Here is a 25,113-nt window from a genome sequence, read left to right on the forward strand (position 1 = left end):
ATCCTATGTTCATAACTTGCAAGTTACAATCCTCCACTAGAATAAATATATAGTTCATTCTAAATAAACCATCGTTTTATCTCATATGAATCTCACCCGTTTTATAACTTTGAATTAAATAAAAAAGAATTTTGATTGAAGAAATATGTGAGTTTTTTATTCACAACAAGTGAATCCGTGATCATACGTTATTTTTTCTTGTTAACGATTCCCTTGTCATGTAACTGGCAGAGTAGGCCAAAAAGTAAGAGAAATAATTACTAATCAACCGGGTGACATAATTAGTTAACATCAAAACAAAATTCATAACCACATGTTTACAGCCCTACAGGGGCAAAAATATTCGTATATATATCTCCATCTTATTTTACAACGATCGAAATTACCAATTATTTACTTCTCTTATTCCGAATACAACAAGTAACCACGCAGTTAAAATGCAAATTAAAAATGGCTCTGGCTACCACAGTCCAAATTGTCGCCGTAGCTCACACCAAGCAAATCGCAATACCTCTTATAAAACCCAATCCTATCCTGAACCTTGGAGTCCGACCCATGCCCACACTCCACGCCTCCATTGACAATGTTGGTGATGACTCCGAACCCCGGGACCCGCAAAACCGGACAAGGCGTAGTCAGCGGACGACGGCGTCGCAGGCTACGTAGATGACGTCGTGAGCAACAAGCCGCATGGTCCGTAGTTGTAGTTGCTGCAACGAGAATTGAAAAATTTTTGTTATCAAGTGCGTGTATTTATAACATCGTAAGTAGTCATAATTAATTTCTTGCTGGTTAAATTAATTGTTGACGAGATCTTAGTGGTTGCTAGCCTAATAAGAAACTTGAGTCAGTTTGCAACTAAACCCTAGGGATTATGATCTATTAAGACCATGCATGGTAACCCTAAGTCCTCAACTCAATTTTAGAGTTTTAGCATAACGGCAGAGCCCTTTAATTTGAGATTAATAAATTTTACCAATATTGCTCGCGCCACAAAAGTTTGGCATGCAAGTTGAGGGTTAACTGTGAGCTTACTATGAGATCTGGATGGGTCCACGACCGTAGTATTTCTTCCCCGCCGCGCACGGCCACTGGTCGTTGGCGACGCAGTAATCCCCGGGGCTGCCTTGTTCTTGGAGGTAGCAGTACCCCCATGAGTACGGTCCATCTGGTGCGGTTGGCCACCCACCTACATGTATAGTAGTAGGGATCAAGTCACATCATGAGTACGGTCCATCTGGTGCGGTTGGCCACCCACCTACATGTATAGTAGTAGGGATCAAGTCACATGCATTAATTTTTTTAGATCCAATTTAATTAAAGAGCGTCTAATTGTATGTGCAGGTTTGGCTTGAGAGATGCATATATATATACTAACCGGTGGTCTCGTGAGACGTCTGCGCCAAGAACGCGGCAACCTCCCTCTTCTTGATCTCATCATCCCCCGTCGCCGCCCCGCCGAACGCCAAAAGGTCCCGCCGGTCGGCCACAAAACGCCATCGTACGTATAAAATCACGTTCGCAGGGGCACGCCGCTATCATTCCGATGCCAGCAGCATCTGGGTGAACAGAGCTTCGCTGACGATAAGAGGGCACGATCCGACTCTACTTGCTCACGGTGCGCATCACTTGAATCAGAACTGCGGAAGAGCGCATTGAACACCGTGACCCACCTCTAACAAGAAAGGGAGAGCGAGCGTATATAATGCTTACGACCCCAAGTACTCGCTTTACCCCGTTTGATCAGTAGTTCGGCGAATGGTCGAGCTCGACGGGCGGTCACGCAAAGGGCAGGCAGAGCGATTTGGAGATCTCACCGATTGAGTGGTTTCTAAGCACGACCCTTAAGCCAACGGGCCGCAGACTCGGGGGTGACTTGGCGAACCAAAAAGTTGCAAGAGCTTCCATGTATACCATCTTTAATGCGACAGTAGCCACGTGCCAACATCAGCCAAACTGGCAAGCGCACGTGAAGAACGGTCCTGCGAGCCAGACACGTGGCTCAAACCCAAATCGAGCATTCAATCCGCACGAGCCCAGGCGTTTGCCTACGGTCCGTTGAAACTCGCTACAGCCTAGAATTTCACCTAGGGCCTAAAATTTCATCGTATAGACTACCTGGAGGTTGCCCTACGGGGCTTTGCAACTTGCCTACAGCTAGAATTCACCTACGGCCTGAATTCGTACTATAGTTTAAAGTCCACCTACGACGGAACTTGCCAGGCTCACAAGATATGCTGTGACGAATAAAAGACAACAGCACACAAAAGGGAATAATGCTTGCACAACACACAGTTGCGGAAACCAAAAAGCAGCCATAAAATTCCATACCAGCTTCTTAACACGAGTGTGCTAGTCGAACAAAAGTTACGGACTTACCATCAGACAAGCCTCATACGCATGCACATTGAATAACAACTTAATAAAGCGGATACGGCCTTTACGCAATCACACAAGTTCCATACTGATGACATTGAAAACAACAATAAGACTCAAAAAGATCTTTATTTGCACCACCCCGACCGGCTACAAGCGGCCTTAGTCCAGAAATCTGCAAAAGACGCAAGGCTTCCACCGATTAACTGCGGGCCCATTCCTTCTGGCTGATTGGTCCTTGCCCGAGCTTCTATCCTCAGCCTCCTTCTGGGTGTCGGACCCCTCACAAGGCGACAGCGGCAGCCAGAATCTTTCCTTTTATGTGCCATCCAATTTACAGCCTCTCTAATTGGAGCCCTCTCAGAGTGTCTCCGCTTGCCTCTAGCTCATCCCTTAGACGGAGCTGGAAGAGCGTTTGAAAGTAAAGCACGTCTATCCGGTCCTTGTACGTGGCAACGCTTCCGGGTCACAAATAGGCGAGGTAGGCACCCAAGTTCGGTAGTGTCGCACTCCAACCTCACCCACGTCCGCCGACGCCAAGCGTAAAGAACAAGAATAGGCTCCACGTCAAGCCATCCGGATCCACATGCACGCAAGCCGCTCTAAGTGTCACCACGTTGTGATCCAAGCGAAAAGCAATCCTCGCGTGCCTGACCGTGCAGAGTGGAGTGCACGGCCGAATATCAACTAGGCTGCAAGCCGGAGGCGTTTGGCGCACACTATGCGCCGCCAGCTTGGCTGCCGCATTGCTGCGCGAAGGTGGAGGAGGAGGCAGAAGCGAGGGCCAAGGTGGAGAGTCCTAGGATCAAGAGCCTCTGTTCTTAATTTGCCGTTCAATTTGAGGGAGGAAAGGTAGCCAGCGGAGGCGTTTAAATAGGGGGCGGCGAGGACGTCGCCGGATGCAGCTCTTCTGTTTTGATTGGGGGTCGGTTGGGCGTGGTTGCGGATGAGGAGTCAATGGTCTTCTGTCGCCGCAACCGAACACGCGGCTTCCTTTGATTGTTTCCAAGTCGACGGAAGTTTTGTATCGTGGGCTTTGTGGAGATAAAGAGGACGCGATTCATTCCCTGGCCTCTATTCTCAACTATTTTTCCATCTTGGAAGCGGTCTTGGGGGGGAAAAGTATGGAGCCATCTTTTAAAGAAAAGATCGCGGAGATCAAGGGGAAGGGAAGACCGCCACTAGAAGTCATGCATTAGTATATATATATGGATCAATCTTTACGCAAATTTAATCTTTTCACTCAAAACAAAACTTCAATTAATTTTCATAATTCGATTGCTTCTTTTTAAATACCCTACGGTTTCACTTATATATGCGCACCTATTTTCGGCAGCAATTATATATCCTAAAGTTTTTACAACCGACACTTATATATTCTAAAGTTTTTAGAACATGCACTTAACTATCCTCAAGTTTGTATAACCAAGGGTATTTAAGTGCAGATTTAAAAAATGTGGGGTACTTAATTACAAATTTTAGAAATCTTAAGGCACTGAAGTGATGCCAAAACAAACAAGGGTGTCACTAAAGGCACACCTTGTGTCACACCCTGGGGCACACCCCTCTCTCAGCTACAGTGCAGGGGGGCCATTTGAGATTTATTTAAAAATCTCAAGTGGACCTCCTGCACTGTAGCTGTGAGAGAGGAAGGTGTGCCCCAAAATGTGCACAAGGTGTGCCTCTAGTGTTTTCCAACAAACAAATGTGGATATCTAAGCGAAAAGTAGGGGAGACTATAGGGTATTCAAGTGCAACTAAGCCTCTCATCTATTTCAGTGTGGTAGAACTGGGGGCTAATTAGCAAACACCCATATTTAAATTTATGGGTTAAGCCTACGAATATAACTTTCGTAGTGGGTGTATAGGTTATAAAAGCCATGCTATGAGGCGGCCGTACAAATCCTCCCGCCAAACCCAACAGAACTCCATTTGTTTCAAAACCCAACCCCCAAAACTAAAACCTGAAAAGAAAAAGAAACCAACGATCTATGTCCCCCTTTTGAATGCTCCTCATAAACTCCAAACATCAATGGCCAACTCCTCGCTCCCTTCGACAATCTCTCCAACTCCTCGCCCAAATCCTCACCACCGGCTCCCTCCACTCGCCTCCCTCATCAACCCACCTCCTCAAATCCCTCTCCGACCCCGAAGCCGGGTCCCTCTCCCTCTCCCTAACCCTCTTCTCCCAAATCCCATCCCCATCAACCTTCCACTATAACACCCTAATTCTAGCCTTCTCTCGATCCCACCGCCCTCTCGATTCCATCCTCTCCTTTCGCCAAATGCATCGCGAGTCGGTCCCCTTCGATCCCTACACCTTTCGGTTCTTGTTCAAGTCCTGTGGCCGATTGGGTTCGATTCTCGAAGGCCGGTTAGCTCATTGTCTGTTTGTGAAGTTGTTTTCGGATTTGGGCTCTTGGGTTTTGAACGCTCTGATACAAATGTACATTGAGTTCGGGCTTTTGGGTGACGCTAGAAGGGTGTTTGTTGGAATTGAGGTGAAGGATGTGGTTTCTTGGACAACTATGATGGGGGGATTGGTGAAATGCGGTATGCTGGAGGAGGCCAAGAAGCTGTTTGATGAAATGCCAGAGAGAAATGTGGTTTCCTGGACTAGTATGATTGGTGGTTTTTCGAAGGCCCGCCGAGCTTCTGAGTCCATCGAGCTTTTCAAGAGGATGTTGGCTGACGGCATCGTGCCGGATTCTGCAGCAATGGTTTCGGCGCTCTCTGCCTGTACCCAGTTGCGGGACTTGGAATATGGCAAGTGGGTTCATCGGTTAATTGATCAAGAGAGGATTTTGGTGAATGATAACCTTGCAGCTGCTTTGGTCGATATGTATGCAAAGTGTGGGGACATTGAAGGGGCTCACCAGTATTTCCATTTGATGGGTAGAAAGATATTGCCTGCGTGGAATGCTTTAATCGATGGATATTGCAAGATTGGAAATATCGATGCAGCTAGGTCTCTCTTTAATCAAATGGGGAATCGTGATATTATCAGTTACAACTCGATGATGACTGGTTACATACATAGTAGTCGGCTAAATGAGGCGTTACTCCTATTCACAGAGCTAAGAGCTTCGCATCTTTGCCCTGATAAATTCACTATCGTGGGCTTGCTCACAGCTTGCGCGAGCTCAGGCTCACTAATCCTAGGCAGAGCAATGCATGCTTACGTAGAATCATGCTCGATTGAGCCTGACATCTTCATTGGCACTGCTTTAGTTGACATGTACTCAAAATGTGGGAAGATGGATCAGGCTAAGCTCGTCTTTGATAGAATGAGTCGAAGAGATGTGCTCACTTGGACGGCAATAATCACTGGCTTCGCAATGAATGGAATGGGAAAGATCGCACTGGAACACTTCAATAAAATGATTGAAGAAGGAATACGACCCAATGCAGTTGCCTATATTGGTGTCTTGAATGCTTGCAGCCACTCTGGCTTAATAGAAGAAGGGCGGAAATATTTTAAGGAGATGAGAGATTCTCACAATATAGACCCTGAAATCGAGCATTACGGGTGCATGGTTGACCTTTTCGGGCGCTGCGGACAACTAGACGAGGCTGAACAGATTATAAAGGAAATGCCGATGAAGCCAAATGCAGTCATATGGGGTTCTTTGCTAAATTCTTGCAGGGTTCACAAGAATACAGACTTAGCTAAGGCAGTAGCCAAGCGAGTTCTCCAGTTGGAACCTGATCTTGATGCCGGATATGTACAATTATACAACATATATATGGACTCTGGTAGGAAAATTGATGCATCCAGAATACGAAGATTAATGGAAGAGAGGGGAATTCGAAAGATCGCAGGGTTCAGTTCTATTGCAGTAGGGGGCAAAGTCTATAAATTCATTGCGGGAAATCGAACACATCCAGAGAGTGCAGAAATCGAGGAGATGATGCGAGAAATTACTAGGAGACTGAAGGAAGCAGGTTATTCCCCGATGATTTCAAGAGTGTCGGTGGAGATGGATGAGGAGGAGAAGGAGCAGGCTTTGTTCGGTCATAGCGAGAGGATGGCCATTGCTTTCGGCATCATGAGATTGGGGGCTAATGTGCCGATTCACATTGTGAAGAACCTGAGGGTTTGTGAGGATTGCCATGATGTTATTAAGATGATTGCAAAGATTTGGAGACGGGATATTGTGGTTAGGGACCGAAGCAGGTTCCACCACTTTCGACATGGCGAGTGTTCTTGCAACGATTTCTGGTGAGCGGCACAGTTTTGAATCACAGTAGTTACATTTGTATCTTAGCTTATAAAATTTAGCCCCCGCTGTTTATTATGAGTGTTGCTGATTTTTCCAATTGATCATGAAGCTACTTCGTGTACTATTTGGTAGGGTTTTTTTTTTCTCCATGTAAAATGCGGTACGTCATCTTGATAATAACTGTAGGTTGAACTCTATCATGTACTTCTCATCTGTTTCAACACTGCAAAGCTCCGTAAACTTATGTACATATTCCTTTCTTCTTAATTAGCTTTGTATTGTACATGGGACAGTTTGCACCAAAACCCGTAAGGCCATCTCCAATAGGGGACAATTCAAATTCACTTTATCCCCTTCCACATAACCTGCCACATCATCAAATGTCTCCACTATCACATACACTCCACAATAGAGGATAATTTAGGAAATAATTCACTTTTCTATCTCTCCTCATCACTCCCCATCATATATTTTATTATATTATATTTTTTCATATGTGATATATGTATTATAATTAATATAATAATAATAATATAATTTTTTATTTTTTTATTTATAATTATTTAATTTTGATATTTATCAAATATTATTACAATATTAAAAACAAGACAAGATTTTATTGATGTAGATAAATCAACAGTACAATTTATTAAAAACACACAAAACAAACTAAAATTTGACAAAATTAAAATCGAAAGTTGAAAATTAAATTGCGGTTGCTCCAAACTTTTGCCAAATGTGCTCGACAAGATCCTCCTTCAATTGAAGATGTTTGGCCCTATCTCGGAGTTCAGATCTAGTATGAATATCTGATTCGGACCTACCTTGAACATGCACTTCAAACTGAGGTAACGTTTGTGTTTGGTAATCAAATGATGAGCTCGAGCTAGCAATGCTTGATGGTTCAAAGTCAACGTTCTCCCAGTTTCGACTATAAGTATCTCGTTCATCCTCCACTATCATATTGTGTAAAATAATACACGCTCTCATAATTTTTGATAAGTCATTCAAATCCCACATTCTAGCTGGTTGACGAATTATAGCAAAACGTGCTTGGAGAACCCCCAAATGCACGTTCCACATCCTTCCTACAAGATTCTTGTTGTTTTACAAACAATTTCGCTTTTTCGCTCCACATCCTTCCTACAAGATTCTTGTTGTTTTACAAACAATTTCGCTTTTTCGCCTTGGGGATATTGAAGTGATTGGACAAATTCTTGTTGTTTTACAAACAATTTCGCTTTTTCGCCTTGGGGATATTGAAGTGATTGGACAAAGACAGGCTATTAGGGATAGATTCCGTCAGCAAGATAGTATGCCAAATCGTATTGATGACCATTCACAGTGAAGTTCACATGCGGAGCTTCATCTGCCTCAATGTCATCAAAGACGGGTGGCCTTTCAAGCACATTTATATCATTCAATGTACCTGGCAATCCAAAAAAGGCATGCCATATCCACAAGTCATAAGAAACAACCGCTTTGAGTATTACTGTTGTTGTGCCTTTATGTCCACTGGTAAATTGACCTTGTCAAGCCTTAGGACAATTTTTCCATTGTCAATGCATGCAATCAATACTTCCAATCATTCCCGGAAAACCGCGTTCTTCGCCTACTTTTAGTAGTCGTTGGAGGTCTTCCTCATTCGGCCTTCTCAAATAGTCATTCTCAAATATGGCCACAATACCTTCACAAAACTTGCTGACACACTCTACTGCAGTGGTTTCTCCAATCTTTACGTATTCGTCACAAGCATCAGCTGCAACACCATATGCTAACATGCGTATAGCAGCAGTACACTTTTGAATTGGCGATAAACCACGCTTTCCAGCACTATTTCTCCTCTGAGTGAAATACGTGTCATAATTTGAGAGAGAATCTACAATTCGTAGAAATAGTGGTCGTTGCATTCGGTATCTCCGACAAAATTAGTGGTCGGTGTATGTGGGAGATTCGACAAAGTAGTCTTTCATCAGCCTTTGATGGGCAGCTTCATGGTTTCTCTCTATGTATGTCCTCTTATGGGATCGATTACTTGCAGCTTGTAACTCTTCAAGTAACTGTTGTTGCGGTTTGAGTAAAGATTCCTTCAAATCCCATTGTTTTTGGAGTTCCTCTAAGTTAAACTCGTATGGGGGTGGATTCATCTAAGTAATAATTGTGTAGATGAAATTGGTAATGAAGTGATGTGTAATAAGTTCAATATCCAAGTGGTATTTATATTACCCAATCTTAGATTTTCAGATATCACATGTGAAGAGATAAGGTTTGTTTGTAGTGTGCAAAGATCACATGTGAAGTAACATTGCTTTTGATATGTTCAAGAGATAAGGTTTGGACTGTAGTGTGCAGAGATCACATGTGAAGCAACATTTATTTTGAGATGTTCAAGAGATAAGGTTTGGATTGTAGTGTGCAGAGATCACATGTGAAGCAACATTGATTTTGAGATGTTCAAGAGATAAGGTTTGGACTGTAGTGTGCAGAGATCACATGTGAAGCAACATTGCTTTTGATATGTTCAAGAGATAAGGTTTGTTTACAGTGTGCAGAGATCATATGTTTGGACTTTTACGTATGTAGGCTGTCTAAAAATCACAATAGATAGTTGATCCCCCATCAAACACCGATGATGGAAGTTACAATCTGACGACTTCCAGAAGGCTACAATCTGACGACCTTCACAACAACTAATGAAGGCCCCAATTCAACAGCCTTCACAATCAACATCGGGAGTTACAATCTGACAACTCTTATATTCTCAAGGAGCCAAGACGAAGATTACCAAAGCCTACGGCTAGGTTCAGATGGCCCCGTCTCGTCGAGATAGCCGATTTTCATATATAATTCGTCCAATTCCGACTTACGGTTTGAAAGTTATGACCTGTTCTTCGTAGCAAGTTATGTTCTGAAGTCCGTCTGCAAGACTGGACTTCGTCAGAACATTGAACTCAGTCTGAAGCTCGCCAAGCCCGCCTAAGGTTCTCCTCTGCATTACAGAGTCAAAGCGCACAAGTCGAACTCTGCGTTTTCAACATCAAAAACACAGAGTTAATCTCTAAAACAGCACAACTGTGCGTTTTCAGCCTTTAAACAGGCCCAACTCTGCGTTTTCAGCCTAGAAACGCAGAGTTCATCTCTAAAACAGCACCAACTGTGCGTTTTCAGCCTTTAAACAGGCCCAACTCTGCGTTTTCAGCCTAGAAACACAGAGTTCATCTCTAAAACAGCACCAACTGTGCGTTTTCAGCCTTTAAACAGGCTCAGCTCTGCGTTTTCATCCTAAAACGCAGAGTTCATCTCTAAAACAGCACCAACTGTGCGTTTTCAGCCTTTAAACAGGCCCAACTCTGCGTTTTTAGCCTAAAACGCAGAGTTCGTCTCTAAAACGCATGCGGCCTGTGCGTTTCGACTCCCAGCGAGCGCCCAACTCTGCGTCTCATCTTTAAGACGCAGAGTTAAGGTCCGAACGCAAGTGGCCCTTGCGTTTTCAACTCCCAACAAAGCGCCCAACTCTGCGTCTCATCAACAAGACGCAGAGTTAAGGCCCAGAACGCTGTTTTCAGCGTTTTGACTCGTTCAAAACACTAACAGAACGGTTTCAAAACCGTTTTCCCCATAATTTAGGGAGCTGTTTAAGAGGGGGAAGTTACACCCCACTCAGCCCATTGAGGAGCTAATTAAGGGGGGCAGTTACCACCCCTAAATCTGCTATAAATAGTGGGAAACTCAACTGAGTTCGGGGCTCTTTTTTTTGGCTTTTTGGCTCTGGGCTCTTGGCATCATTTTTCTTTGGGGGGAGCAAAGAAGCGATCTGCGGCTAGCTTGGTGGAGACCAACAACAGGAGCTTCTTCCTTGGCTTGTTAACCGAACTTTCGGTTTAAATCAACTCTTTTTCAAGAGTTCAAACTCGTTCAGAGTTATCAACTCGATCAGAGTTCAAAACTTGCTCTGCAAGTTCTTCTAAAACTCGTCAGAGTTATCAACTCGATCAGAGTTCAAAACTTACTCTACGAGTTCTTCTAAAACTCGTTCAGAGTTATCAACTCGTCAAGAGTTATTTCAAAACTTGCCACGCAAGTTCTCCACAGCGTCAAATCGTGAGGAGAAGACATCGTTTCAGTGAATCAAGACGTTCGGATCGTCAACGAGAAGCAAATTCGACACGAGCATTCGAGGGAAGCATCTCATCGCCACCGTGAAGAACCCAGAATTAAACAAAGGGGAGAATCAAATTCATTCTCCTCTCTTTTGTAATCGGAATCCAAATTGTAATTGATTTTGAGAGGAATACAAGTCAAATTTTTCTTTCATTATTTCTTTTACTACAAATTTCCAACAAACAAGCCTGATGTCTTTTTACTGCAAATTTCCAACAAACAACGTACAACATAATTGAGCTTTGCTTTTCAAATTTCAAATGACTTACATACAAAGGAATTGTTTGCAGGAACCAAGATGCATTTTATTGAACAATACACTCAGACATCACATTCTAACAATACACTCAGACATCATACTCAGACAATACACTCTTAACATCACACTAAACAACACACATTACATTTATTCTTGGAATTGTAAAAGATGAACTCTCAAACAGATAAACTTAAAGGCCAAACAATTCGATCTTTAGCATGTTAAGTTAAAGGTTTGACCAAGATGGGAATTTGAGACGATCCTAACTGTTTAAAGGTTTGATCGTTCAATTTGTGGACCTCTCGTTCATGGAACGAATCGAGAGGGGATTTTGGCTTTGGTCCTAACTGTTTAAAGGTTTGACCAAGATGGGAATTTGAGACGATCCTAACTGTTTAAAGGTTTGATCGTTCAATTTGTGGACCTCTCGTTCATGGAACGAATCGAGAGGGGATTTTGGCTTTGGTCCTAACTGTTTAAAGGTTTGACCAAGATGGGAATTTGAGACGATCCTAACTGTTTAAAGGTTTGATCGTTCAATTTGTGGACCTCTCGTTCATGGAACGAATCGAGAGGGGATTTTGGCTTTGGTCCTAACTGTTTAAAGGTTTGACCAAGATGGGAATTTGAGACGATCCTAACTGTTTAAAGGTTTGATCGTTCAATTTGTGGACCTCTCGTTCATGGAACGAATCGAGAGGGGATTTTGGCTTTGGTCCTAACTGTTTAAAGGTTTGACCAAGATGGGAATTTGAGACGATCCTAACTGTTTAAAGGTTTGATCGTTCAATTTGTGGACCTCTCGTTCATGGAACGAATCGAGAGGGGATTTTGGCTTTGGTCCTAACTGTTTAAAGGTTTGACCAAGATGGGAATTTGAGACGATCCTAACTGTTTAAAGGTTTGATCGTTCAATTTGTGGACCTCTCGTTCATGGAACGAATCGAGAGGGGATTTTGGCTTTGGTCCTAACTGTTTAAAGGTTTGACCAAGATGGGAATTTGAGACGATCCTAACTGTTTAAAGGTTTGATCGTTCAATTTGTGGACCTCTCGTTCATGGAACGAATCGAGAGGGGATTTTGGCTTTGGTCCTAACTGTTTAAAGGTTTGACCAAGATGGGAATTTGAGACGATCCTAACTGTTTAAAGGTTTGATCGTTCAATTTGTGGACCTCTCGTTCATGGAACGAATCGAGAGGGGATTTTGGCTTTGGTCCTAACTGTTTAAAGGTTTGACCAAGATGGGAATTTGAGACGATCCTAACTGTTTAAAGGTTTGATCGTTCAATTTGTGGACCTCTCGTTCATGGAACGAATCGAGAGGGGATTTTGGCTTTGGTCCTAACTGTTTAAAGGTTTGACCAAGATGGGAATTTGAGACGATCCTAACTGTTTAAAGGTTTGATCGTTCAATTTGTGGACCTCTCGTTCATGGAACGAATCGAGAGGGGATTTTGGCTTTGGTCCTAACTGTTTAAAGGTTTGACCAAGATGGGAATTTGAGACGATCCTAACTGTTTAAAGGTTTGATCGTTCAATTTGTGGACCTCTCGTTCATGGAACGAATCGAGAGGGGATTTTGGCTTTGGTCCTAACTGTTTAAAGGTTTGACCAAGATGGGAATTTGAGACGATCCTAACTGTTTAAAGGTTTGATCGTTCAATTTGTGGACCTCTCGTTCATGGAACGAATCGAGAGGGGATTTTGGCTTTGGTCCTAACTGTTTAAAGGTTTGACCAAGATGGGAATTTGAGACGATCCTAACTGTTTAAAGGTTTGATCGTTCAATTTGTGGACCTCTCGTTCATGGAACGAATCGAGAGGGGATTTTGGCTTTGGTCCTAACTGTTTAAAGGTTTGACCAAAATGGGAATTTTGTGAGGGAAGATTGATCTAAAGAGGTGATCGAATCTCATCTCAGCAAAAGAGTATTCAGAAGTTATAGTAAGAGTTTAGTGTTTATCACTTTGTTCATAATGATCGGGGTTATCCCTAAGAATATTACATTTAACATTCTTCCGGGAACTTCCCGTTACATGAATTATCCACCCCCAGCTTTCTTTGCAAAACTGGGTGTAACGAGGAGTACGTTATCCTCAGTCGCATGTTCGGGTTATCCTTAAGAATATAAGATTCTCCAGGAACTTCTCGTTATATAAATCATCCACCCCAGCTTCCTTTGCGAAATCGGGTTTAACATTGTACTCAGTTGGATAATCGAGAAGCAGTTTATACTCATATACTCTTTGGAGTGTGAGGAAACAGTTTATACTCGTGCACTCACTGGAGTTGTATGGTCGTCTTTACTCGACTTCTTTCGTCGTTATGACGCCGGAGTCAATTAGGGCTTGGATCTTGTTTTTGAGTCCAAAGCAAATCTCAGTGGGATGAAGAACCCTTCTGTGGTACGCACAGTAGTTTGGATCCGTAATCCTCTTAGCTCCATCCTGATCTTTAATAGGTGGTAGCTCGATTTTGTCATTAGCGAGGAGGTATTCCAAGATGGCTGGAGCTTCATCATCTTCGAAAGAATATTCCTTTTGAAACCTCGGATCGAGAGTCGCATTCTCAACGATTGCAGATGTCATTGGTTGGCCTCTCTCAGCTTTCTTTCTTTTAAGAAAGTGCTCAGCTTGTTCACCCCGAGATTTTAACTCCTTCCAAGTTGTGGATGGCACGACCCCCAGAGCTTCCAGGACATCGATGGAGAGGTTATTGTGACATGTTTGCAGGATGAACTCCTCTGTAATAGGATCTCTGCAATTCATCGCCATGTTACGGAAACGCTTGACAAAATTGTCGACTGACTCTCCGTCTTTTTGCTTCTCATCCAAAAGGATTCCGATTGACACTTCGGTGTCATCATCGAAGAAGTTGCTGAGGAACAAACTTTCCATGTCATCCCAGCAATTGATGCTCCCTGGCTTGAGCCGTCGGTACCAATCGAAGGCGGGCCCACGAAGGGTGCCAACGAATGACCGGATCATTAAGGCCTCGTTTCCAGAGATTATGCCCAAATGAGACTTGAAATAAATCAAGTGTTGAATCGGCGAACTCTTCCCTTCAAACGGTGTGAAGTTAATCAGATTGAATTTGGTCGGGTATGGTATTGAATCCCATTCCCTCGGATAAGGACATGGAATACCCGTCTTCTTAACTTCTTGAGCCGTCATCAAAGCATTGATTTTGTCTTCAAGTTTTTGCATTTTCCCGTCATCGTCTTCATTTCTTTCTGAATGATGTCGAGTAAAGATAATTGGACCACCCCCAGTGAGAGGTGCTATTGAACCACCCCCAATATCGTTATTGGGAGGATCCGTTAAACCACCCCCAGCGTTATTGCCATTGGGAGGTGTATCAGCCATAATGACTTCATCCACCTCTGGATCACTGTCCTCTACAACATTCCGAGTGTGGTGGCTGGATTCAAATCGCTGATTGGACTCAGGAGGTTGAGGCTGTTGAGTTAACAGTTCTCTCATTTGTTGGATAGCCAACTTCATTTCTGTCTTCACTTCAGCTCTAATTTCTTCACGTTGTTTGGCTAGAGCTTCTTGAAGTATTTGAGCGAACTGATCAGAGGTGATTGTGAGTACTTCTCTGGTCTGTCCCGTGCTAGACATTGTATCATCAGAAGCAATGGCTGAAAAAGTGTCTGAGAATTCATCTTCCGAGGACATTCCTTCTTGCGTTCTTTTGTAATCTCTGCGTCTGATGGCTCCTAATTGGAGTCGAGACATCCTTTGAGCAATTCTTGGATTGACTTTTCCTTTCGGAGAAAAGTCGGGATTTGAGTCACTTGAATGCCGCTTAGACTTTCTTTTATCAGCCACGTTGATGGTGACTTCAGGGAATTCATCATCTTGGGCATCTGATTTTCTTTTGCGGAAATGTCTCGGTTTAGGCTTCGACGATACAGAGACTCTTCGTGGGATGGCTTCTCGTTTGAAACAATCACATCCTGATAATGCTGCTTTAACGAGTCGCGCACAGGAACACCGAGAGTTTATTTCTCGAATAACTCTCTTTCGAAAATTATTCACAACCCCAACTTGATAATACGATTCATCGGTATGATTACCAAAAAATCGTATCGTCTGTTGGCATGACCTCCCAGGTATGACGATATCATTTGGTGAATGCGTCTTCTTCTGGGGGTGTAAAACCTTGTTGGCATTCTCAGGACAATTTATTTTTGTCTTTGAGCGATCCAAGGTTATGTCGGGAGTCGCACGTCTAAAACCACCCCCTTGCGGGTACGGAGTCTTAACGGGCTCTGAATGCTGATTTTGCATAAGTCCAGACTTTGGAATCCAAACTTGGCAGAGTTTCGGTGGTTCTTTGGTCACCGTTTCCTTCCTCCTTTCTCGTCTTTGTTGTAGGAGAGTTCGGACATGAGCAGCATTTGCACGACGTTTTTGTATACGTTCTTTGAGGGTCGAACGAGCCCTTTTGACGAGTGTTCATTCCTCCGTCGTGAGTTTAGCAGAGACATGAGTAGTTTGTCGTTGCGTTGAACAAACCACTTGTTGTTTCCTCGACTCTAAGTCCGCATAATAACGAACTCCGTCGGTTTGTTCAAATGCCTTAGCTAATTGACGAGCGCGGCGTTGGCGTCGCCTCTGACGAGCCCTCTTCGTCAGTGGTGAACTTCGATTGAATGACTCCTTAATTGGGGAGGTATGCTGTTGAGCAGAGCTGTTGCGAATAAAATCCTCAGCAACAATCGGACGAGAGTCTTCATCCGTAGCATTTGATAACTTCAACGAAGATGAAATCTTCCTGCACTTGCGAGGCGCGGAAGACTTTACAGATGAGGATGACAAATACTCCTCAAACTTCGCTTGGTCGAACTCGTACTCGACCGTTGATTCAACCAGGATCTTGATGATTGGCTGCGACACGACGGTCTCGTCCAGGAAATAGTAGTTTGCGTTAAAAGTTGGTTTTGTCATGGAATTCATTATATCTTCAGTCGATTACAATAAATTCAAAAGAAATAGCCTTTTTATAAGACTTCTTTTACACAACAAAATGAAAATTACAACTCTTGGGAAACAAACGCAGGATCGTTGTTTGGATCACTGCTTGCGTGGGATCTTTGCCTGTGCCGGGGGTGCGTTAGCCCGTGGACCACCAAATCACAGATTCTGATCGAATCGTGAGGGGTTTATGATTCTGACTTCGTTTATCGAAGTGAGAACTTGAAACGATATCTTATCAAGGTAAGATAGTCGTTCTTCTTGAAATCAAGTCAAAGCCTGAATATCAAGGAGTTGCCAGAAGCTCGAGTACTCTGCCCTCTCTGCTCTGGAATCAGCCTATGGATGCTCTCTGATCAGCCTTGGATCTCTGCTGGCAACCCTCTCAAAGAAATCACCTCGGGGGTATTTATAACCTCTGTATGAACAGTGCTCGCGAGACAGCATTTGCTGGAGATAAGGTTTGGATTGTAGTGTGCAGAGATCACATGTGAAGCAACATTGATTTTGAGATGTTCAAGAGATAAGGTTTGGACTGTAGTGTGCAGAGATCACATGTGAAGCAACATTGCTTTTGATATGTTCAAGAGATAAGGTTTGTTTGTAGTGTGCAGAGATCATATGTTTGGACTTTTACGTACAACATAATTGAGCTTTGCTTTTCAAATTTCAAATGACTTACATACAAAGGAATTGTTTGCAGGAACCAAGATGCATTTTATTGAACAATACACTCAGACATCACATTCTAACAATACACTCAGACATCATACTCAGACAATACACTCTTAACATCATACTAAACAACACACATTACATTTATTCTTGGAATTGTAAAAGATGAACTCTCAAACAGATAAACTTAAAGGCCAAACAATTCGATCTGTAGCATGTTAAGCAGTTTATACTCATACTCGTCCAATGCATTTCTTTGATTTCTCTGATTAAGGTCCATCCACATTTTCATTTTTTCAGCACGTGCTGCCTCCTTTTGAGCACATGCTGCCTCCTTTTGAGCCGTTACAACTTCTTACATCATCTTCATCTGTTGTTCCTTCATTTCTTTTAGCTCCTGGCGTTCAGACTCTATCTTAGAGTATTCCTCCTCAATAACAAGTTTCGATCTTCTAGAGGAGCCCTTAGCTTTTTTCTTTGTCGTGTCTCTACCTTCTGGGCGTACAAAAGAAGGAACTGATGAGCATGAGATATCACCTTCCCTGCTACTCTTCCTTTTACTTCCACTACTTTGAGATGCACCAGATCCAACCATATATTTTGGTTCATTACGAACCAACTTCCATTCTTCAAGCAAAGCAAAGTTTTTTTTAGTTTCTTCAACAAACAAATCTTGAGCTCTTGCTATGTAGTTGTCGTCTGACCAACCGCTACGCCTCTCTGCTAAAGCTTTTCTGTATACACCAACCCACTTACCAATTTTTTTGTTGAGATCACTATAATGGCTTTTACATTGTTGTTGACTCCTATGAGGGCCAGTTGTTGAATGCTCATTCAAGTAAGCAGCAATTTTACCCCAAAAAGTATCACCCTTTTGGCCACTACTCAATTCACTATCATTACTGAAGTGAAAATAACTAGTTAAAAGTAGTTTGTTTTGCTTGACACTCCAAACCGAATAGCTAGATTTAGAAGTATTTTTCTGTGTTTGGGGCAAAAAACTATGTGGTGTGTCATCACCAGCACTTCCAAGAGATATTTGAGTGGAAAACTCGGGTACATCTGTTGATCCACTGCTAAAATGAGGAGTAACTTGCTCGGTGTTTTGATTATTGATATTGGAGAAACCACCATAATTACTTCCACCAGTTTGTTGCCCATATTGCATATAAGGGAAATTATAAGGATATTGCATACCAAAATTAGATGGCATCATATACGGCATCTGAAAATTGGATGGCATGTTTTGAAGATTTTCAGGACGTTGATTATTGGAATTTTGAGGTTGGTTAGGAAACATATAAGTTGGGGGATGATTAAAATTTTGATTAGGGTCCATTTTGAAAGAGAGCAAAGAAGTTGGAGGAATTTTTAAAGAGAGCAAAGAAGTTGGAGGAAGAGAGAAATTTTGGAGAAAATACTCAAAAATTTTGGTGTCCAAATGAAGCAAAGTTGGTCTCTATTTATAGATCTCGAAAAAAGAAAATTAATGGTGATTTTTTTTTAATTTGATCAATTTATTGGTAAAAAATATCATTTAAAAAGAGTGTGGAAAAGAAAAATGCATCAACCAACACGAAGCTGCCACATGTCGCGATTGCACCTCACCTCCTTTGTGAAAAGAAAAATGCATCAACCAACACGAAGCTGCCACATGTCGCGATTGCACCTCACCTCCTTTGTGTTATCTCCCGCGGGTAAATGAGCACTCCAGCAGCAAACAATTGCTTTTACAATGACACATGGCGCGATTTGATTGCTTTTCACCAAACAATTGCTTTTACAATGACACATGGCGCGATTTGATTGCTTTTCACTACAATAATTCTAGATTTATTGAATAATTCCCTCCAAAAGCCACATCACTTCACCTTTACAATTATTCTTTGCTGGAGCAAATAATTCACCCAATTATACACTATTGGAGATGGTCTTACCAAACAATCTTATGACATCAACCCCTTATCTTAAGTTGGGCATCACCGCATGAGTTATATCTCATAATCACTTTCCTAGACACTAATTAAAAGTTCGTTCTAAATACATCTCTTTTAACTGTTTTAGGTTTATTTATCTTTCACACTAACACTATGTTAATGTCGATCTCACCACTCTATGGTCAATAAACTCTTATTGCCATGTATCACAAAGTTTAAAAATGAGTTTTTTTTATAATAAAAACTATTCTCTAATGAGATAGAGATATAAACTTTGTAGAATATAGCACCCAATTGTATTGACATCTACAATTGAGGCACAACCAACATATCAACATATGTAAAAGCAATATGGAATGATAGTGGACAACTAAGGGAATAAAATGTAACTACACTAATTATATTTTGGCAAGCAATTTGCAACTCCTTACATTGCTAGCTCCCTTGTAAATCCTGTATTATTACATTCACATATACATAGGACGTACAAACCCCATTTATAATGGAAAAACCATCTCGTAGGATGGGTAATAATATTGCATTGAATGTAAAATAAAAACCATAAATGAAATAACTAAACTAAATAACCATACCCCCCCCCACACCCGAACAAGGGCCTATACGCGTAGGCGTAGCCCATGATCGATGAGCAAGTGCCAAAACCCGTAGGCGTAGCCCATGCTCGGGGAGGGAAGAGGTCAAAAATAATATTACATTTCTAGCTATATTACATCAATACAATAAATACAAGAGAATCGTTGACCACTACCATCCATAAACATAACATCCACGCAAGATGATATAAAACATATAACTTAATCAACATTAAGAAATATGCATCTATCTAGTTATGCAACAAATTGGAAAACTAGATAACATAGGGATTATCCTAACTCAAATAGGACTATCATGCTTCTAACATACAACTACACTAGTTGTAAATAAGTATTTTGCAATTTATACAAGTGTTTTTACTCTTAAAAACTTATGAACCAAAAATAATATTTTTGAATCAACAACTAGTATAACTAATTACAAAACAACTTGTATTAATTAACTAGTTTCATTAAAACATCTTTTAATTAAACTAGTAACTAGAAGCAAGTACAAAGTCCTCTATGAGTTAGATAAGAGGAGAATTAAGTAAATAATAATTATACCTAATTTTTGTTTTGTCATCTGTAACATATGCAAGAAACTAGGGAATGTACGCTCAAGTATCAGAAAGATCCATATAAGTAGTGTGAGACTTGTTGGAGCTAATCATCATATTGACGAGTTGTTAAATGCTCGAGTTGCAGGAAGAGGAAGATCAGTCAAAGTCCTGACTAAGATCAAGAATTTAATACAATAAATAGCCTGACAAATGACCGTACATCTAGCAAGCCTCTGGAAGTTCAAACTCAAAGCACGACACAAAGCGTTCAAACAATGCACTGACGCAGAACACATTATAGAGTACAAGAGTTCAAGCTATAGATAAAAATACTTAAGCAACAACTACGGCGAGCGATAATGCAAAAAGAATTACCAGAATCCAAATACGTAAACTACCAAAACTAACAAATTTTCCAAGCCAAATATTGAAACTAAAGTGATATTCTTGGGTAGAAAGGTTCAATCTGCTTCGTCGATGACCTTAGTTCCCAACCCTTTAAGCCCCTCTGGGGGTACCTCAGCAACTGTGACCAAAGAGTAGAGCTCTTCCTTGGCATCTTCTTCTTCATTCCTCTTGCGAGCAATCCTAACACGGACTCGCCTTGGAACGCTTCGGATCCCACGGCTCCAAATGTGTTTGTTGAGCTTGACGTCAACCCTCACGTCGTTAGTGCCCATTGCTTTCTGAGCAAACTTGCGGAGCTCCTTAATGGCCTTTGGTGCCATTTTCTTGAAGGTGCTGCATCAGAAGAAACCCATACGAAAATGAGGATATGTGATTGATTTCTCATGAAAAAAGGGGGGAAATATGTCGATAATAAATTGACAAAAAATGCAAACAACCCACGAAAAAAATATATTGTAAGTATGTCGTTGATGATACTGAACCATCTTCAACACGATTCAATAGGCTTTTTGGTTGCAGACATGGTATAAAGTTAGGGAGGTTTGGAGTCAGTCACACAGGAATGATGATAATTTTGTTAGGCCAAAACACAGCTAAGGAAGAAGTATGAATTGCTACAGATAATAGAGAACAAAGAAACATTCACATATAAGTTAAAACTTAAAAGGAAATTTATTTCGGTTAAAGGGAAAAAACAGTCTTTCTTGTTGTACATAAGTGTGAGGACATACACCCCCCCCCACCCCAAAAAAAAAAAAAAAAAAAAAAAAAACAAAAAAAAAAAAAAAACCCAAAAAAAAAAAAAACAAAAAAAAAAAACAAAAATAAGACGAGTTCACACAAACCAGAAGGGGCTTCTTGTAAATAATAGTAGATAAATTACTGATACTATTTATGCAGAATGAATATTAGATAAAGCAGATACTACAATAACCAGAATAAATTTACACTGATTAATACAATTCACACTCACTAAAACGGATACAGTTATGAAACAAATCAGATGTTTTGGATACTCGATGAGGACACAGACCGAGATGGGAGCACAAGTTGGTTGAAAAAAAAGTTAAGCAATGATTTTAAATATAACAAATTATTTTTTTATTAATTGAACAAGGGTTGAATATGAACATTGCACGCAAGAAAAAAATTTACTTGATTTAAGCACAACGATTGTATCATAATTATAACCTCGTAAAGGAAATTTCACTAAACTTCCCTAAAGCTTCAAGCAGATATAGTATCGTATAGGAACATCTGTCATCAATTCCTAAGGTAGTGATGGGTTAGTATACAATCCTAAAGGGGTTTGAACTAATCACTTCATCTTATTAGCCACAACCCCTTGTTATTTTCCTCATTTTCTCCAATTATACCCAAATCGCAACCTGACCTTTTTCCACACTTCCCACTATTATAAGCCAAACTCCACAAGGGAGACGAAACCAAAAAAAAAAAAAATCCATTATAAAGTTTCGGGTTCGACATAGTCTATAAGAGTATCAAGTATGGTCTAGTGATGGGATAGCATGAGTTTGATTATGAATAGGATCACTAAATGAAAGATGGAGGAGAAAGCATAAACTCATTTAGACTCGTATCCCCATCTAAATTTGATTAGGATGTGAACTTTAAAACTTCGATTTCATTCCATCAGTTCAGCTTAACAACGATCTTATTTAATTATTAATGACAAATATAGGGAGCATTTAATTAAGAATAACGTACACAATAATCCGTCTTCATAAGAGTAACCAACATGGTATCATGCTAAGGACCAGTCAATAATTTGGCTTAGATTACATCTGCTAGCGTACAATTCTAAATTTGAGATGAAGTTTAATGGTTAGGCTCCTAGACCACTAAAATATGATCTAAAACACTATGCACAATAACAACAGATATCATACAAAAGAGCAGAAGATTAAACGCATAAACCCTTCTTTTTTCTCTCTAATTGATCAGAACAATGATTGTAAAAAAATAAAAAAAAAAGGAAAAAAAATGGAGATCAGTACCATCCATGGAGTCGTTTGTGGAGATTGACGGTGTACTCTCGGGTCACCACCTCCTCCTTCCTCCCTTTGCTCCCCTTTTCCACCATCGTCGCCGACCTAGAGCTTGCCCTACAAAAACCCTAATTCTCGAGCTTTAGTGGCCGCAGAAGAAAACCCTAGATCGGCCACGATGATCCTATTAGTAGTGGTTTCACCCTACCGAAAATGCCCTTCATCGATGGAGCTGGCCTTTGAGAAACGTGAGCAATCAATCGGGCTTTACTTTTGGGAAAGAAAAATTCCTAAGGACCCAAAATATGGGATCAATAGAGGGGACAAATGAGATGTCCTCTTTCTATTGGATAATGAGTTGGCCATCATTAATGATGGCAAACTCATTATTCAATAGATGGGGGACACCTCACTTGTCCTCTTTATTGGTCCCATATTTTGGGTCCCTGTAGCAAAGCTCTTTGGGAAAACACTACAGGCACACCCCCACCATACCTTGGAGTACACTCCCTTCTCTCAGCTACAGTACACCAAGCCCACTTTAGATTTTTAAAAAAAAATCTAAAATGGGCCTAGTGTACTGTAGCTAAGAGAAGGGGTGTACCCCAAGGTATGATTGGGGGTGTGCCTGTAGTGCCACTCTTACTTTTGTTGGATGGAATTGGCAAGGGTGCAAGCCCAATCACAGATAGTTTTAGGGGGTTATCAGAAAACTAAATCCCTCAACTTTATAATGGTCATATCAGAGGCACCCCAAAAGAGCGTAAACCACTAATTCCGCCTAAATGATACTCTCATGCGTGATCCCCCCCCGCCCATGTAGAGATAGCGGTTAACGATGTCTTGTGAAGTTCTCTAATAAAATCTTAGAAGTTTAAGGGTGGCAAAGGAGAGTTTTTTGATACTTTGACGGTTGTTAGGGGTTATCTGATAGCCATTCAAAGTGAAGCGGGTTTTCTAATATTTAGCCGAAATAATACTAGAATTGGAGAAATTAATCACTGTGAAGGGTATGGTATCACATACTAGAATTGGAGAAATTATATATACATGCATACATACATATATCAATATCACTAGTAAGAAAGTGTAATCTTAACGTAGAGAGTATCCCCATGAGGATTCATCTAAAATTTCAGTCATATTTTTTTTATTTTAAGCAAGAGAAAACAAATAAGTAATAATGAGTAAAAATGTATAATAAATCGTCATTTTTATTTTTATTTTTAGTATAGTATCATTATTAGCCTCGTCTAAAGTTTTGATTATAGCACGTGTGTTGGCATTAATGAGGGTCTCGACTTGTATCATCCATCCATTATACGGCATACGTGCTAATCCTTATACCTGAATAAATTATGGCACCTGTGCCTGATTGTAATAGCCACATAAACATTAGGTGTAACTGCTATATTTGATGTTGATGATGCACGATGCGATACTTGGAAAACATTTTGATGGTCGATCAATGTGGCCTTGTGTTTCCTTGGCGAGATAATAAAAATGGTTGGAAATGAATGTGCCTTCCCGCATATTGATATGCATACAAAAAATAGTTGCTCTTCAGTGCCACGAATGGTATTAGGTATAGGATGAAAATCCAAAACACATATAATCCAACTGCCAAGTGCAAGATTACCAAAGAATTAAGGTCAATCAATACTGCAAATATCACAAAAATACAACCGTTGCCCAAAAGAAATTTACAATCTCGCCAATGCACAGAAACTAAGTTTTGTAGTGAAATATCCATATCCGTATCCGAAAATATCCGAATACATATTGGTAATACTCTTACGATGGTGTCGATTATTAGATTATGGATTTGTGGTTAATTTTGATGATCAAGATGTCTAATCTTAGCTTTTCAATCATAATGAACATATTAACGAACTCTTTTTGTATCACATGACTATATTTTTCTGAATACTATCTAGTTTTCTCATATCATTTTTGTATCCGCATGTATACCCGCTTATATATCCGCATCTATATCCGTAACCGTATCCGATTTTGGCGGATATGGATATTAATTTTTCTTACCGACGTATATCTGTATCCGTATCCGTATCCGAGATGGGTAAGCGGATATGGATATGGTAAGTGCCATATCCGAGCCGTATCCGCTCCGTTAACACCCCTTATACAGGAAATTCAGGAATCGCAAAATGCTTAAACCAGCAACGAGCACATCAAATTTGTTCCCAGTATGTCAATAGAGAAAGCTAGGAAAAAACAATACAAGCAGAAGAATTTCATGATACAGTTACACCTGGTTCACCCATCATACATCAAGAGGTGAAAGTTATTTTTCATCATCATGCACAGATTTTCTCTAGTGAGCAGCCTGGAAAATTGAGAAAAGAAACCACGGTCATCATAACAGATAAATATAATGAATAGTAACTTGTACAGTTTATCAAACAATAACTTTCAACTTTGACTTAAATTGCTCAAGGTATTGGTTCGTCAACTGAATTGCAAATATCAAAAATATCAATTGACCAGATACTCAACAACTATATAGAACATATAACATGATTGATAATATACACAAAATTTCAAATCAGAATTTCATTCTACCTAACTTAGAATTCCCGTAATCATATTATCTTTAATTAATAATGTGAAGATATTAACTGAATGGGAGTGTGCCCACGAGTGTTGCTCCAGTGACAGGAGATCACAAGATTGTGTTTTCTCTACAGTGACAGCAGCATCAAAGATAAAACGAAATAAAGAAGATGAAAAGAGCTGAAATGAAGAGAGGAAGAAAAAAAATGAAGGGAAGAACAGAAAAATACAAGGACAGAAATAAGAACTGAGAAAAGAACCAAACAAGAGAAGAGGCGAGGAAAAGTAGGGTGAAAACAATGGCTGGATGTGGAGCAATACAGAGAAAGAATAGAAGAGGAGGAAACACAG

The 25,113-nt window shown here is 40.8% G+C and overlaps 5 protein-coding genes and 1 pseudogene across 5 annotated transcripts in view; 1 reads left to right on the forward strand and 5 right to left on the reverse strand.

Moving 5' to 3' along the window:
* LOC109831739 lies at positions 317-2,705 on the reverse strand (annotated as a pseudogene).
* Positions 4,232-6,849, forward strand: LOC109821163 (pentatricopeptide repeat-containing protein At4g21065-like). Its single transcript, XM_020387355.1, has one exon. The coding sequence runs from the start codon at positions 4,383-4,385 to the stop codon at positions 6,600-6,602; it is 2,220 nt and encodes a 739-aa protein (XP_020242944.1). The 5' UTR covers positions 4,232-4,382; the 3' UTR covers positions 6,603-6,849.
* LOC109831745 lies at positions 7,886-8,509 on the reverse strand. Its single transcript, XM_020399148.1, has 2 exons — positions 8,179-8,509; positions 7,886-8,028 (listed from the first exon to the last, which is right to left on the reverse strand). Exons 1-2 carry the CDS (start codon positions 8,507-8,509, stop codon positions 7,886-7,888), a joined length of 474 nt encoding a protein of 157 aa, XP_020254737.1.
* Positions 17,034-17,903, reverse strand: LOC109831753. The gene has a single exon (XM_020399158.1). It carries the CDS (start codon positions 17,901-17,903, stop codon positions 17,034-17,036), a length of 870 nt encoding a protein of 289 aa, XP_020254747.1.
* Positions 19,945-22,369, reverse strand: LOC109821170 (60S ribosomal protein L31-like). Its single transcript, XM_020387359.1, has 2 exons — positions 22,198-22,369; positions 19,945-20,512 (listed from the first exon to the last, which is right to left on the reverse strand). Exons 1-2 carry the CDS (start codon positions 22,281-22,283, stop codon positions 20,233-20,235), a joined length of 366 nt encoding a protein of 121 aa, XP_020242948.1. The 5' UTR covers positions 22,284-22,369; the 3' UTR covers positions 19,945-20,232.
* Positions 24,342-25,113, reverse strand: part of LOC109821175 (NADH dehydrogenase [ubiquinone] 1 beta subcomplex subunit 2-like) — a 6,693-nt gene continuing 5,921 nt past the window's right edge. The window contains exon 4 of the mRNA XM_020387367.1: positions 24,342-24,535. Coding sequence (XP_020242956.1) covers positions 24,524-24,535 — 12 coding nt within the window. The 3' untranslated portion in view covers positions 24,342-24,523. The remainder of the gene's footprint in view (positions 24,536-25,113) is intronic.

Source organism: Asparagus officinalis, chromosome 1 (genome assembly GCF_001876935.1).
Source record: "Asparagus officinalis chromosome 1, Aspof.V1, whole genome shotgun sequence".
In the NCBI taxonomy this organism is placed as follows: Eukaryota; Viridiplantae; Streptophyta; class Magnoliopsida; order Asparagales; family Asparagaceae; genus Asparagus; species Asparagus officinalis.

Excerpts from the sequence above, each read along its gene's own strand:
- LOC109831753 (XM_020399158.1), bottom strand. The coding sequence starts at position 17,903 with ATGCCGTATATGATGCCATCTAATTTTGGTATGCAATATCCTTATAAT.
- LOC109821163 (XM_020387355.1), top strand. The coding sequence starts at position 4,383 with ATGCTCCTCATAAACTCCAAACATCAATGGCCAACTCCTCGCTCCCTT.
- LOC109831745 (XM_020399148.1), bottom strand. The coding sequence starts at position 8,509 with ATGCAACGACCACTATTTCTACGAATTGTAGATTCTCTCTCAAATTAT. Across the intron at positions 8,029-8,178 it reads TTTTCCGGGAATGATTGGAA|GTACATTGAATGATATAAAT; the intron begins GTATTGATTGCA and ends TTGGATTGCCAG.
- LOC109821170 (XM_020387359.1), bottom strand. The coding sequence starts at position 22,283 with ATGGTGGAAAAGGGGAGCAAAGGGAGGAAGGAGGAGGTGGTGACCCGA. Across the intron at positions 20,513-22,197 it reads CACAAACGACTCCATGGATG|CACCTTCAAGAAAATGGCAC; the intron begins GTACTGATCTCC and ends CTTCTGATGCAG.